This window comes from Physeter macrocephalus, chromosome 18 (genome assembly GCF_002837175.3).
Source record: "Physeter macrocephalus isolate SW-GA chromosome 18, ASM283717v5, whole genome shotgun sequence".
Taxonomy (NCBI): Eukaryota; Metazoa; Chordata; class Mammalia; order Artiodactyla; family Physeteridae; genus Physeter; species Physeter macrocephalus.
In genome coordinates, this window is record NC_041231.1 from 77,981,832 (window position 1) to 77,996,034 (window position 14,203).

General features: G+C 35.0%; 1 protein-coding gene across 1 annotated transcript in view; it reads right to left on the bottom strand.

Moving 5' to 3' along the window:
* Positions 1 to 14,203, bottom strand: part of SUPT3H (SPT3 homolog, SAGA and STAGA complex component) — a 441,307-nt gene that overhangs the window by 127,652 nt on the left and 299,452 nt on the right. The window contains exon 6 of the mRNA XM_055080057.1: positions 11,847 to 11,986. Coding sequence (XP_054936032.1) covers positions 11,847 to 11,986 — 140 coding nt within the window. The remainder of the gene's footprint in view (positions 1 to 11,846; positions 11,987 to 14,203) is intronic.

A 14,203-nucleotide genomic window follows, 5' to 3' on the forward strand; every position in this document is an offset into this window, starting at 1 on the left:
TTCATGGAAAAGACTCTGACAAGTACAGGTTTCTGGTAACTGACTATACTGCTGAACTGAATGAATAAGCATTTTCAGAACTCTAACGGAAAACTGATGAATTCATAAAAGTGCTAACAAAAGATCAAGATAAAAAAATTAATTACATGGGACTGAGTGAACTGATGAGGATGATTATAATTTTTGTGACTTTCTGTTTGAAAAAAAAAAAATCCCACAAGGACTCAGAGGCAAAAAATATACAAATCAATTTTCACTGCAAAGTAAAGGAGCTGTTACAGTGGAGGATTACTGGACTGAATGTCAATATTATGACATAGTATGAGTGTGTTTCGTGTTTGGTAATTGCAATTATTGTTGCTTTTGTTGTGGTCATCCATTTACAATGCTTGGTGTCAGTTTATTTATCTCTTGTAAAAATAAAATACAGTGTGTGTGTGTGTGTGTGTGTGTGTGTGTGTGTGTGTGTGAAAAAAAATTATAGGGAAAAGAAAAAGTAAAAAAAAAAAGAATCTGAAAAAGAATGGATATATGTATATGTATAACTGAATCACTTTGCTGTACACCTGAAACTAACACAACGTTGTAAATCAACTATACTCCAATATAAAATAAAAATTAAATTAAAAAAATAATAAAAAGAAAAAAACATATGTGCTATGTAAATAAAGGTAAATAGGGTAATGTCATCAATTGAAAGAAATTAAAGGAAATAATCTTAATATACTATTAATGACATTTACACCCAAACTAATTGGTTCAGAAAGATTAACAGTAAAGACAGGCAAAGATATAGCAAGCCTGGTATTCACTGGACCAAGAGAACCAGTTTCTACTGATGAAGAGTCTATCAACAATGAAGAAAAACTCTTGAACTTCTCCCTCCTAAAGTAGGAGAACTGGACTATATACAAGAAAAATGGTGGGACATTAAAGGAAATATTTACAAATACATCACAGCAATAAAAGGCTTACTTTTAAGAAAGAAGATGAAAAGCAAGTGAATACTATTAATGATAATCATATAATAGATACATAAACATCTCCCTACCCTGTCCACGAGTCATTTACAAAAAGTCGCAACATATTAGGATAGGATACCTAATAAGTTCTAATGAATTCCTAACACTAAAAATAATATAGCTAACAATCTGACTGCTATGCAATAAAGCAACTAAAACACCCAATAGAGGCTGAAACAGACAAAACATCCAGCCTGGAAAATATATACCCATATATGTCAAATATTCTCCTACATAAATTAGGCTAAAGGGCAATTCTAGAGAATGTTTACAAAACAGTATTTAAATCATAGAAGTATTATATATTGTTAAAATCTATGGGCTATAGAAAAAGCTATGCTAAGAAACTTTACAACTTTAATATTTCCATTGTTAAACAAAAATTTTGCTATAAATAAACAATGAATACATTTGATTTTTCAAAAAAGTCTCTGTTCAATTATATCCTTAGTATAGTACCTAGAAAGGCAATTTCTGGATCAAAGGCATATAGGGTTTTTTTATTAATGTGTTTGATAGATATTGCTACACTTTTCTCCAGAAAGCTATGTATCAACTTATGTTCCCACTAATACAGTCTATTTCTCCACACCCAAGTGAACATTAAATAATCCTAGGTACAATTTAAACAAAAACATTTTCTAGGTTAAATAAAATGTGATTCCCACCCCCCCAGCTTTGGTTTGGTTTCTGGGAAGGAAGGGGGTAGATTGAGAGATGAGGTTCAATATTATTAAAGTGTATTAAAATGAGTTATAAATTTTCTTGCCTCAGAGAATCCACAATTCTTTGAATAACTCCTGAATATAACCAGCTGGCCTATAGTCATTATATATGAAAGTACCCAAGTCCCACACAAGTGGATGGAAGGATTTAAAATAATACCAAGGGGTACCAGTAGAAGAATTTTTTAGAAGAGTTGATGAGTTTGAGATGACCGATAGCCCAAAGAAATAATATCCAGGCCATCAAGATACCTCATCACTCTTTGGTTACAATAAATTAAATGATGAGTTTCTATGAGTCACAGGAAAAGTTTAAGCAATATTTAATTATACAAATGATGTACCACATTTTCTACTTCAAAACCATATGATGGGGCTTCCCTGGTGGCGCAGGGGTTAAGAATCCGCCTGCCAATGCAGGGGACACGGGTTCGAGCCCTGGTCCGGGAAGATCCCACATGCCGCAGAGCCACTAAGTCCTTGAGTCACAACTACTGAGCCTGTGCTCTGGAGCCCGCGCGCCACAACTTACTGAAGCCTGCGTGCCCTAGAGCCCGTGCTCTGCAACAAGAGAAGCCACCGCAATGAGAAGCCCGCACACCGCAATGAAGAGTAGCCCCCGCTCGCCGCAACTAGAGAAAGCCAGCGCGCAGCAACGAAGACCCAATGCAGCCAAAAATAAATAAATAACAAACAAACAAAAAACATATGATGGATTATCAATAAGAACTGCTTAAGCGACTTCCCTGGCAGTCCAGTGGTTAAGACTCTGTGCTCTCAATGCAGGGGGCACGGGTTCAATCCCTGGTTGGAGAACTAAGAACCCGCATTCACAGCCTCCCCCCAAAAAAGAACTGCTTAAGAGGATGGGGGAAATTCCCAAAAATTTCACTTGAAGACTTTTTTTTTTTTTTTAAACGAAGAGTGATAACTGTCTTACATTAGGCTATTTTATTTTATTGATTGTAATGAACTTATTGTAGGGCTACAAGGAACAAGTCTTCCGAGATTCAAATCTCTTCCCTGTTAAACCCAGATGGATAATAGAACTTTACACAGAGCTACTGTCTAGGGAAAAAGGTTTCAATTCTTTCTTTCTTCCTCTTGCCTTCCCTCTCTCTCACTCTCTCTCTCTCTCACTCTCCCTCTTTCTCTCTCTCTGTCTCCATCTCCATCTCCCTCTCTCCCTCCCTCCCTCCCTCTCTTCTTAGTCCTTTCAGTCTCTCCCTCACTTGGATAATTTCTACAGATATAACAAAGGAATACAGCAGTATTTTGAGATATTTGTGTATGTACTGAATTTTGGTAAATAAAGTCTAATTTTAAATTATTTAAAAGCTCTGATAGAGCTTTTATATAATAAGATATTTTTTCAAAATTAAAACAATTACCTCAGTGATTTTAGATTTTTCCACAGTGTGTCTTCCCAAAGGTGGTCACTTCTGCACTTACAGCTTCTCCATATTTGAGAGCAGGTCAATAAACCCACTATTAATGGCTGTCTTCTATTTAAGGTGCAGAATTACTACAAGAAATAGATGTATTTTCTTCAAGGACTTTTAAAAGGACTTTAAAAATTTAAATTATTTTCCCATATAGGCCATTCCAAAGTATTGCGAAGAGTTTCCTGTGCAATACAGTAGATCCTTATTAGTTATCTATTTTATATACAGTAGTGTGTGTATGTCAATCCCGAAAGACTGGATATATGTATATGTATAACAGATCTACTTTGTTGTACACCTGAAACTAACACAACATTGGAAATCAACTAGACTCCAATTCAAAAAAAACAAAACTCCCCATGTGATTGGGAACCACTGATCTAAGCAAATGATATTAGACTCATCTGAGAGATGCAGCAGCTAACCATACTCAACATGAGGAATGATAAAGACCTATTCTGGTTGAGATTTTTTACAAAATTTTAATAGAATTAACATAATCTGTTGATTGATTTGTACAATGATGAGTGTCTAAGATATATTAAAATTTTCAAAAGAATGGAAACCAAAAGAATAAAAAATTTAAAAAGTAAGGGCGTTTAAAATAAGATTTAATAAATATTTTTAAGGAGTAGGATAAAATGCCCAAATTGTTAATACTTATTACTTGGTCACTTTAAAATTAAATACCACACTTTAAAAAGTTCATTACATGGCTATGTTATTAACTGTGGGAGTATGGCAAAACACTTCCCTTTGTACTGAATATAATAGCCAAAGTAGTGATGGTAAAAATTAATGATGAATGTAATATTAACTTGAATTGAATATTAAATTCAAGCCCACAGTCTTATCAATATAGTAGATGAGGCAGATAAATGCAAAAGTAACTTTTGTGAATCTGGTGATTTGTTGGTCAATTGTTCCTTAGTGTTAGAAGGACTGAGTGAAACAACAGTTTCCTATTGTATGAAGTAGAATGAATGGAAATGCAAAATTTCCATGCCACAAAAAGTTCAACAGTAACCTAAGGCATATGCAAATTCAAACTATTGATATTTTCTAAGTAGAAATCAACCAATAACTAAAAGAATTGTCCAGAGGAGATATTTAATGGATCAGAGAAGTGAATAAGCGTATGTTATTATTTGAAGATGCTAAATCATAAAATCTTATAATAGCAAATACACAAGGAAAAGTGTATAACATTTACTGCCAAATGTTCTGAATTGGTAACTAGAGAGAATGAACCAATAGTCACATATGGTATTGGTCCATTTGAAAAAAAGAGTCTGCTAATTGAAATTAGAACTGATGCTCAGTATCAGCCTGTAGACAGATCTGGAACACTGCAGGTCAATACTGAAGCAGTGTGGTTAGGAGAACTTCTACAGCTAGAACTGTGGAAAAGCCACTACTCTAATCTGAACAGGAAGTTATTCAAGCAATGAAAACCATTAGCAACTGGAAAGCACCTGTAAAAGATGTGTTGAAGAGCTCCTGACACAAAAATTTCAAAAAGATCTATAGCTTTCTTTGTAATCCTACGTGAATCAGAAGAAAAGACTAACTTTATACACCCAGAAACTGCATTCTTTAAGCAAAAGAGAAAAAAAATTCAGATCATCCAAAAGATAGATTAAGAATATTTGCATATATCACCTATTTTATTCACCATATTTGGACAAATATTTAATGAAAGTTTATAATGTTCAAGGCACTGTGCTGGGTACAGAAGATATGAAAGTAAATAAAATAAGTCCATGCTTTCAAGGACCTTATTTAGTAAGTCAAACTAAGAAAAAACTACTAGTTACAATCTATCACATACTAAAATATCAGAACTGAGATGTTGCCAGATGGAGAAAGCTCAGGGGAAGGGAAGAAAAGCTGAATGCCTATTTAGGGAACTATAAGTCCGAGGGGGTTCCTTAAATCGTGTGTGGTGGTGGTTGTGTGTGTGTGTGTGTGTGTGTGTGTGTGTGTGTGTACATGTGTGTTTTGGGAGGTAATATCGGAAAAGGAGGGGAGAGCAGGAATGGTGGGAGATGAAGATGAAAAAGTCTGTTGGGGCCAGATCATGAAAGATGCATGAATAACGTGCTAAGGACTTAAGTTTCTACTGTAGAAAATGGAGAGTCATGAAAAGCAGAAGCCTGGCAGCACCTGATCTGTCCTTCGGACCAATGCTTATGAAAAGGAGAGTTCCCAACAGACATCCACATGCAACAGATTACACGGATCACTAAATATTTACAGCTTACTCCAGAATTCTAAATGAGGAATACAATGAGCTAAGAATAAGTCTAATTGCATTAAGCAGCCTGATTTGCATGATTTACCATAAAGTGGGGAACAATAAGAGCTGATCTTAAGGCAGCAAATAAATTAAGGGATAGAGGGAAATTATCTATACCAAACAATTAATGATCTGTTAATGCCACTAACGAAGTGATAGCATTGAAAAGACAAAACTCTTTCCACAGAATAAATTTATTTTCATATTTAGAAGGACTAACTTGTTGAGATTAAACCAATAAGATAAAAAAAGGCCAGACTATGTAACAACAATCTGCCCGCCTACTGTGGGGAATGTGGGTGAAGGAGAAAGAATCGGGAAACATAATCTACAAGATATTCAGGGAAAAAACATTTTGGTTATTACAACAGCCACAACTTGAGAACTACAAACATTAAATGTAAATTAGTGGTAAATCCTGTGGCGTTCTGAAATTCGATGATATTTTAAAACTCTTCCCCGCCAAGGTGTTTTATAAACAAGCTGGTAGAGTGATCTCTGAGAAGACCCTTGAAATGTATCTTTTAAAAGAGAAGGGTTTCATTTTCAAAAGGACAAACTGAAATTATTTGAGAAAGAAAATACGGATTGATTCTATTAAAAACTTAACTGGACAGTATATTCAGATGTGTTAGTCGAATATCCACTTAGCAAGACTGAACAGTGCAGCACAGTAAGGCCCGCGCCGGCACATCAGCGCTGGGAGACACAGATGATCGGTTTGCAGTACTGGTGCATATCTTCACCCTAGAAATGATTCTCTACTTTACTGAAGCTGAAACTCCTCGGTGGGGAAGGTGGAAGTGAATGGCAATCACTGTTCCTATATTTTACTGCCAAGGCCTGATTTAAAATATGCTGTCTCCATAACAAAAGATACTTGTGGACATTGGATCATAAGCCCTGATTTGGATTAAAGGAAATATGACTAGTATGAGTACTGCTTCAATGCTGTTACCATGTATTTTACTCCTCAATAGACTAGGGAAAGGGCAGGGAGAAGAATCTTTTAAATTTCACCCACACTAAACAGTAAAAAATTCTAAATGGGTCTGAGGGTGGAAGACAAAAATGAAAGTGATACTAAATTTTTTATCATAAAGATGGTAGTTATTTGACTGATCTTGCTCTAAAATTTTTCTATAGCAAAGCATAACCCAAGAAATTAAACATCTTGAATGTAAGAGAATGATTAAACTACTACCACCACCACCCAACCACTTCTAGCTTCACACCTGGTATGTGGGGCACTCTGAGCAAAGCAGAAGTCTGACTCTACCCTCAGTTCACAAGGTTAAGAGCCCAGAGTTCACACGGTTATGAAAAGCCTAAAAGAATCCCTTGAGAACCATCTGTCAAATCTGATGTGTTAAGCTATAGAATGATAAGTACCTGGGTAAGAGTTAGGGAATGTTCTATTTTTATAAGATCTGTAACTTACTTTTCATGTCATTAATTGAAAACTGTCTTCTCCAGATGTTTTATGGCAATGAATATACAGATCTCTACCATTACATAATCAGAAGGTGTGGATAAAACGTAGTTTGATAGAGTTGGAAATCAGTTTCAGAGCTACACATTACACCAAACTTTGGGTTCTCCTAAAGTCACGTAATACTCCCTGTTCTGCAGTTTCTAGGCCAGAAAAACATATACTAAAATTACATTAATTCTGCTCTGTGTAGCTAGAATTACCAAAGGTTTTGGGTGGTATTTCTACTAATACTCCCTGAAGAATGATTTCATAGAGTATTTTTAAATTATCTGAACAGAAGTTACTTTCAAAAGAATAAAAAAGACATACTGATGTGTTCTCTTGAGTCTCTTTCAGAAACTAATCCTGACATATTACACTATTTCATGTTTTAAAATGGAGTCTACTTCTAATTTTTCTGTTCTGTGCCCTCTTCAGCAAACCACACTGAAGTTAATTCTATGGACCTGTCTGAAGTTAATAATAAAAAATTTCTTGAAGATGTAATGTGCTTTACTTCAGGATAAACAAAATTTCAAATAAAATAGCAAGTGAAATAGAATCTACATGGCTCCATCACACAACCAATAATCCACCTAGAGGGTTCAAAATTCAAGATCAAATATAGTAATAATAATAATAAAAATGGCAACCATTTATTGGGCTTGTATTCCCCTCACCAGAGTACTTAGTTACCTTTTGATTTGCCGGTTACTACTAAAGGATTGTGAGGGCAGAAACCATATTTGTCTTTTTTATAGTCATAACCTCAGGACCTAGAAATAGTGACTGATTTACAAAAGAAGCTCAAATAAATGCTGAATGAATTAAAGAGTGAAAGGATGGATGGATGGTTTGCCTGAATCCAAAGAAAATGATTTCCACTCATTCTAACATGCTGTCTCTTAGGGAAAACTTCCCAGAGATCTGAGCAGAGAGTCAAGATTGTGATGCACCACTCTCAATTCTTACACATAACATAGAGGTCCTTTACACTTAAGAACCTTTGTGGCTGCCTTTCCAGCATCCATTCCTTCTTCCTAAAGCTTCAGGGATCCATGCTTTTACAGAGGTTAACTGTACCCTCTTTGGAGATGGAGCATATGACTTAGGCTAAGCCAATCAGGGCATGTCATCCTATCAGCTGTTGTGGGTGGGAGGGGTTTTGGAAAATACATACATACATACACACATGTAGGCATAGTATATGCATGTGTGTAAATATATATGCATATTTATATCTATCATGAATGTATATATGTATATAAACGATATCTTTCTAGTATATAAATTCTGAATTTCTTAATCCCATATATATGTATATTTTAAACGTTGTTCTGGGTTTCAGTTTTTTAACTCAATCTTTTCGATTTTTTTGGTATTTGTAAACATTTATCTTATTGGGATTAGCCTTTTTATGATAAATCTTATCTAAGATATTATATTTCAACTCAGTCTTGAAGGCATTTTATTTTACTTTACTTTAGAACTAAAAAAAACATGACATATAGAAAAGGGGAAGTATGGAACTATCACATTTCATAAACAGAAGGAGATGGAGAACTTCTATAGTCATCCACCTCTCTCAACGAGGTTTCCAGTCTACTTAGCTCCCAAAACTATAACACTAGGACTCAAAACCCCCAGGGATCATAAGCTTATTACACTTGGAGCATAACTGAATGGTATACCTGATTTCTGTGATCATTCAACCTTTATGAGAAACTTTGTATTTAAAAATCTATGACTAGTCACTTCAGGTTAAATTCAGATGACCACCTGGGACCTTACTCAACTTTCAGTCAATTAAACAATTTTTAAGCTATCTTACATTTTATGTATTCCATTCTGCTTTTTCTCTAGATTCCAGGATTAGGCCTCTAACTTAAAAACACAAGATAAACAGTCACTGGGGATTTTCAGCACCCTAAGCTGTTTAAAGGCTGCTCTTTGGTGAGCTCTAATCTTTGTTCTCCTGTTTATTTTACCAGTTTGAGGGTTAGTCAGAAGGCAGAGAGTTCACCCAATTTTTTAGGCATTCCTTATTTACATCTTCTTCACAAAACCTAGCAGTTCAGTAGACCAGATATTTTACTTGATTAATGACAAACTTGAGCTTCTCCAAGTTCCTTCACAGTAGAGCAGTGGGGTTTTAGGCAAGCTCTTCTGTGAGTGACCACAGGTCCTCTGGTAAGAAAACACAAAGCTATCTGCAGGCTTTAGTGACCCTTCCTTGGCCTTTGGTTGACACAGTCACATTTAGTTGATTAGATCTCAAAAACTTAGAATGTAAGAAACAGGATCAACAGCCAAACACACGTGGGTCATTCTGGGGTAGGTTTAGGGGGTCTGAGGGGTGGTTGGAGGGGAGTTGTACTTTTATGTATTATGCTTATCATTTCCCTGCTTCTCTTTCCCAGTCCCTCAAATACACTAAAGCAATTCTGAACATTATTTAATCTTTATTTGATAATTTAGAAGGGTATTCAGAGGTCATGGATCACAGATCTCTACTACACACACACCAAAGTGTTAGAACTCTGGTGCTGGAGAAAAATAAATGGGGTAAGCGTTAGTTAACTTAATATGATAATGGACTAGCAAGTAGAAATGGAAATAAAAATTCAGATATTTTTTATATTTCAAATCACATAATACTTAATGAAGTAAATTATGAGTAAAACACAAAGCCAGGCACACACAGAAATCAGCTGAAAACAATGGGAAAGAACTCAGTTTTTCAGATGCTTGCTCAATATTTTGAGAAAAATCTAGGGTCCCAAGCGAGCTTGTGTCTATAAATTTTTTTCTCTTCTAAATTACATTTAAATGAAAAAAAAGAAAAAAAAACCAATAACAAGCTTTGTTGGTAGGTCTATACCATTTTCATACATTCTAGGGGAGAAGGTAGTAAACAAAGTTTCTACAACTGTAAGTGATGCTTAGAGGAAAATTAAATCACTGAGTGATGCCAGGACTGATTATTCTACTGCACTTTAAAAGCAAGGGATTGCAGTCTGTGAGTCCAAAGTGGTTTCATATGGACTGCCACAGTTGTGGTTTACGCTTGAAACTATAACCTGTCAAATTAGAAGCAGGCAAGGCCTATGCTCTTAACGGTTCCACTTTTTACTGTCTATAGTTATGTCTACAAGTTCAGCATTTTTTTATCCAGTTTAAACTCTGTTATTTGGATGAACAGAATCTCAAAACTACTCTTTGGTATCTTGGTTAGAGATTTTAGTTATGATACAAAGCTTAGAGAAACTGCCAATCTAATTTTTATTGTATAGGTGAAGCTGACTTTCTTGTAACTATTTTTATCAACTATTGATATTTTATTATCCTGGCTACCACTATGTAATATACAATATAACTACAGGGGAGAGAAATATAAACCACATAAGCTCCCAAGCTTTTTCTATCCTGCATTTCCAAATATTTTATTCAATTGAACTTGTACCTTACTGGCTCATCGCTCTTCCAGGCCTACAGTAGCCTGCTATTATGAGCTCAGTGTTACAACATGCTCCATTTCTTCTCTTCTCCTTGACTGTGAAATGCCCTTCCGGGCAACAGGCTTGGTTGACAGAGATCTTCCCATCAAAACTGAAAAGCTACTTGTTCAATTTTACTAATGTTTTCTGTAGAGTCCTTCCTTAATAAATTTTTCTTAATGCCCATTTGTATAATATAAAAATGTTTTAAAAATAAAGCATAAACAATATTTGCTCTCTGTGTAATGCATCATAAGTGAAACCATGCCACGAAACAATCATATCCTGTTTAGGCCATAATGACATCAGAAATACATGTTTATCATCTGCTTTGGACAACTTAGCATGTTTTTGGCCCAAGGCGAACTGAAATCATTTGCAGTTGCCTCAAACCAAGATAACCACACATTTCTAAGGTAATTGATACCTAAGAAGAACATTGCCTTTAGATCACAGTTCATGATCTAAGCATACTAATTCTTTAAAGAAGGTGGTTAAATTTTATAAAGCATATATGTCTATTGGACTTCCTCCAAAATTTAACATGAAATAATTATATTTTTAGCATGCCCAGAGACTATGATAAAGTCAGCACTTAGCACGATCTTTCGGAGCTCTGGAATTACCTCTCTTGACCAATTTAAAGAGAAGGGGAAAAATGGAGATTTGTTTTTTTACATGTAAAAGTATTATAAGAATAAGAATGATAAGAATAATGCCTTATATTTTGGAAGGCACTCAGATGAAATCAATCACTACTTTTATTTTTCCACAAGTATTTAAGGAAACCACTTTATGAATAGAAAGCTAGGGTAAATAGAAGGCATACGATTTTCATATTCACTGTTAAAATATACCCAGGGAATCCAAACACATGTCACTAACTGTGTTTTACAGTGATATAAAGCATGGAATTGCCCTGGATCCTACCTTATCTGGTGAGTCCAACCAGAGGCTGCAACTATAGCTGGAAAAATAGCTCTTCACACTATATGCCAACACAAAAGCAGTAAGGATTACCTTTGTCCACAAAGATAACTGGATGGTTTGGTACAAAAACTAAGTAAATATTTAATTATAAACTAGTTTTTATGGAATAAAATAATATTAGTAGAAGTAAGATCCAGAAGGAAGCTTAGGGAAACCTACTCATATTCAAAGGAGGAAACAAAGAAACAGAAAACTGAAGTTGTTTCCCAAAGTCAGCTATGAAGGCAGAGTTTGACATCCTTTCCAGGGTTACTCCACTGCACAATGCTGCCTTCAGACATGAAACCACTGATTTGGACATTTCAGACCACATTTAAAGAACATAAGAATAGAACCAAATAGTATATGGACTGCAGTTAATCTATTACCCTAAAAAGGGAAGCATGTACTATACCTCCATTCTTTCTTGTTTAACTTCATCAATTTCATCATCTTCAAACATTGCCAAGAGTTCTCCTGTTTGGTCAATAGAGTTGAGAAAGTCTTGAGCGATTTTTTGTCTTTTGTTCACATTATTACTGCCACTCAATTTGTCTTCATGAAGATAAGGGAAGGAAAAAAGAAATGTTCTTAAATAGGTTTACATCAGCCCCAATCATATATATTGAATACTGCATATAAAATTCAGAACTGAAATTCTCTCATAATAATCTTCATAAGGAGAATCCTTGCATCCAAAACAAAAGCATAAGTCATGCAGAATTAAATCATCTATTTATGTCATAAATAAGATTGAGAAAATAAAACCAAATGATCAATTAGCACAATAAGTGTGACTGGATTAAAATTCCTTACAAAAAAAAAAAAAGGAAAGGCTCTCAGATTTGGAAAAAGTATCCTGCTACAGCAAGCCTAATTAAGAAAATAAATAAAAACAAAGACATAAATAAAAAACAGCAGGACTGAGACATGAAATTAAAAGAAGAAAATACCAGGTACACTACTGTGGCAATATATTTGAAACCTATGGGATGAGATCTTACTCTTTTTCTCGTAAGAGATAAAACTACCATACTTATTTAAAAGCAAAACATAACTCTGAGAAAGTTACTGCAAAAAGTCAGGAAGGAATGTAATACTGCAAAAGGTAATTAGTACAGTTTAATACACAAAAGTATCAGTGTGAATTAGTGAGGAAGAGCTAGATTATTTTTTAATGTGACAAATTACATGCTCCTATACCAAATAAAGACAACCCAAACATCTTAGGGTGAAAAAAAACCTATCACTCTCTACTCCAATACAGCTTTGTTATCACCCACCTCAATTATATTGCTACTATCAAATATATTATACATCTATATATTATATATATATTATATATTATAGACCCAATATTACAATTATATATCTTGTTTTATATAATTGCTTTTAAATCTATTAAGAAAGGAAAATAGGGCTTCCCTGGTGGCGCAGTGGTTGAGAATCCGCCTGCTGATGCAGGGGACACGGGTTCGTGCCCCGGTGTGGGAAGATCCCACATGCCGTGAAGCGGCTGGGCCTGTGAGCCATGGCCACTGAGCCTGTGTGTCCGGAGCCTGTGCTCCGCAACGGGAGAGACCACAACAGTGAGAGGCCCGCGTACCACCAAAAAAAAAAAAAAAGAAAAAAAGAAAGGAAAATAAATAACACAATTCTATATTCTCTTATATTTACCTACATAATTACCTTTATAGATACTCTTTGTTGTGTGTGTGTGTGTGTGTGTGTGTGTGTGTGTGTGTGTGTGTGTGTGGTGTGTGGGTGTGGATTCAAATTATTGTCTGGTACAACTTGCTTTCAGCCAGAATAACCTCCTTTAGTATTTTTTATATGGGTCTGCTAGCAAAAAAATGTTCCAGTTTTTGTGTTATCTGAGAATACCTTTATTTTGCCTTAATTTTTGAAACACAGTTTTGCTGAACATGTTTCTTGACATATTTGTTGTTGACAGTTTTTCTTTTCAGCACTTGGAATATGTAATCCCACTGCTATCTGACCTGCATTGTTAATGAGATGTTGGCTGTTAATCTTGTTGAGGTTCCGCTGTATTTGATGAGGTTATTTTCTCTTGCCTTTCATGATTTTCTTTTTGTCTTTGTCTTTCAGCATTTCTACTAGAATGTGTCTGAGTGTGGATCGTTATACGTTTATCCTACTTGGAGCTTGCTAAGCTGTTTGGATGTGATTAATAATTTTCACCAAAGTTGAGAAGTTTTCCATCGTTATTTCTTTGAATATTTTTTCTGCTCCTTTTTTTCTTTCCTTCCCTTCTGTAGTCCCATTGCAAATGCTGGCTCACTTAATGGTATCTCATATTTTTCTGAAGCACTATTAATTTCTCTTCATTCTTTTTTCTATTTGTTCTTTAGACTGTATAATCTTTAACAATCTGTCTTCAAGTTCACTGATTCTTCCTTCTGTCAGTTCAAAGTTACTACTGAGCCCCTCTACTGAATTTTTCATGTCAGTCATTGTACTTTTCAACCCCAGAATTTCCACTTGTTTCTATAGTTTCTATCACACATGATTTCTTTTAGTTCTCTGAACACCATTTATAATAGCTATTTAAAGTTTTTGTCTGCTAAACCTAACATCTGGACCCCCTCAAAGGCAGTTTGTGTTGTCTGCTTATTCTTCCTGTTTTTATGGATCATACATATCTGTTTCTTTGAACGTCTAGTATTTTGTGGTTGTTGTTGAAAATGGACATTTTAGGTAATATATTGGAGCAACTCTAGATAATAATTCCCTCTCCTTCCTGGGGCTTGG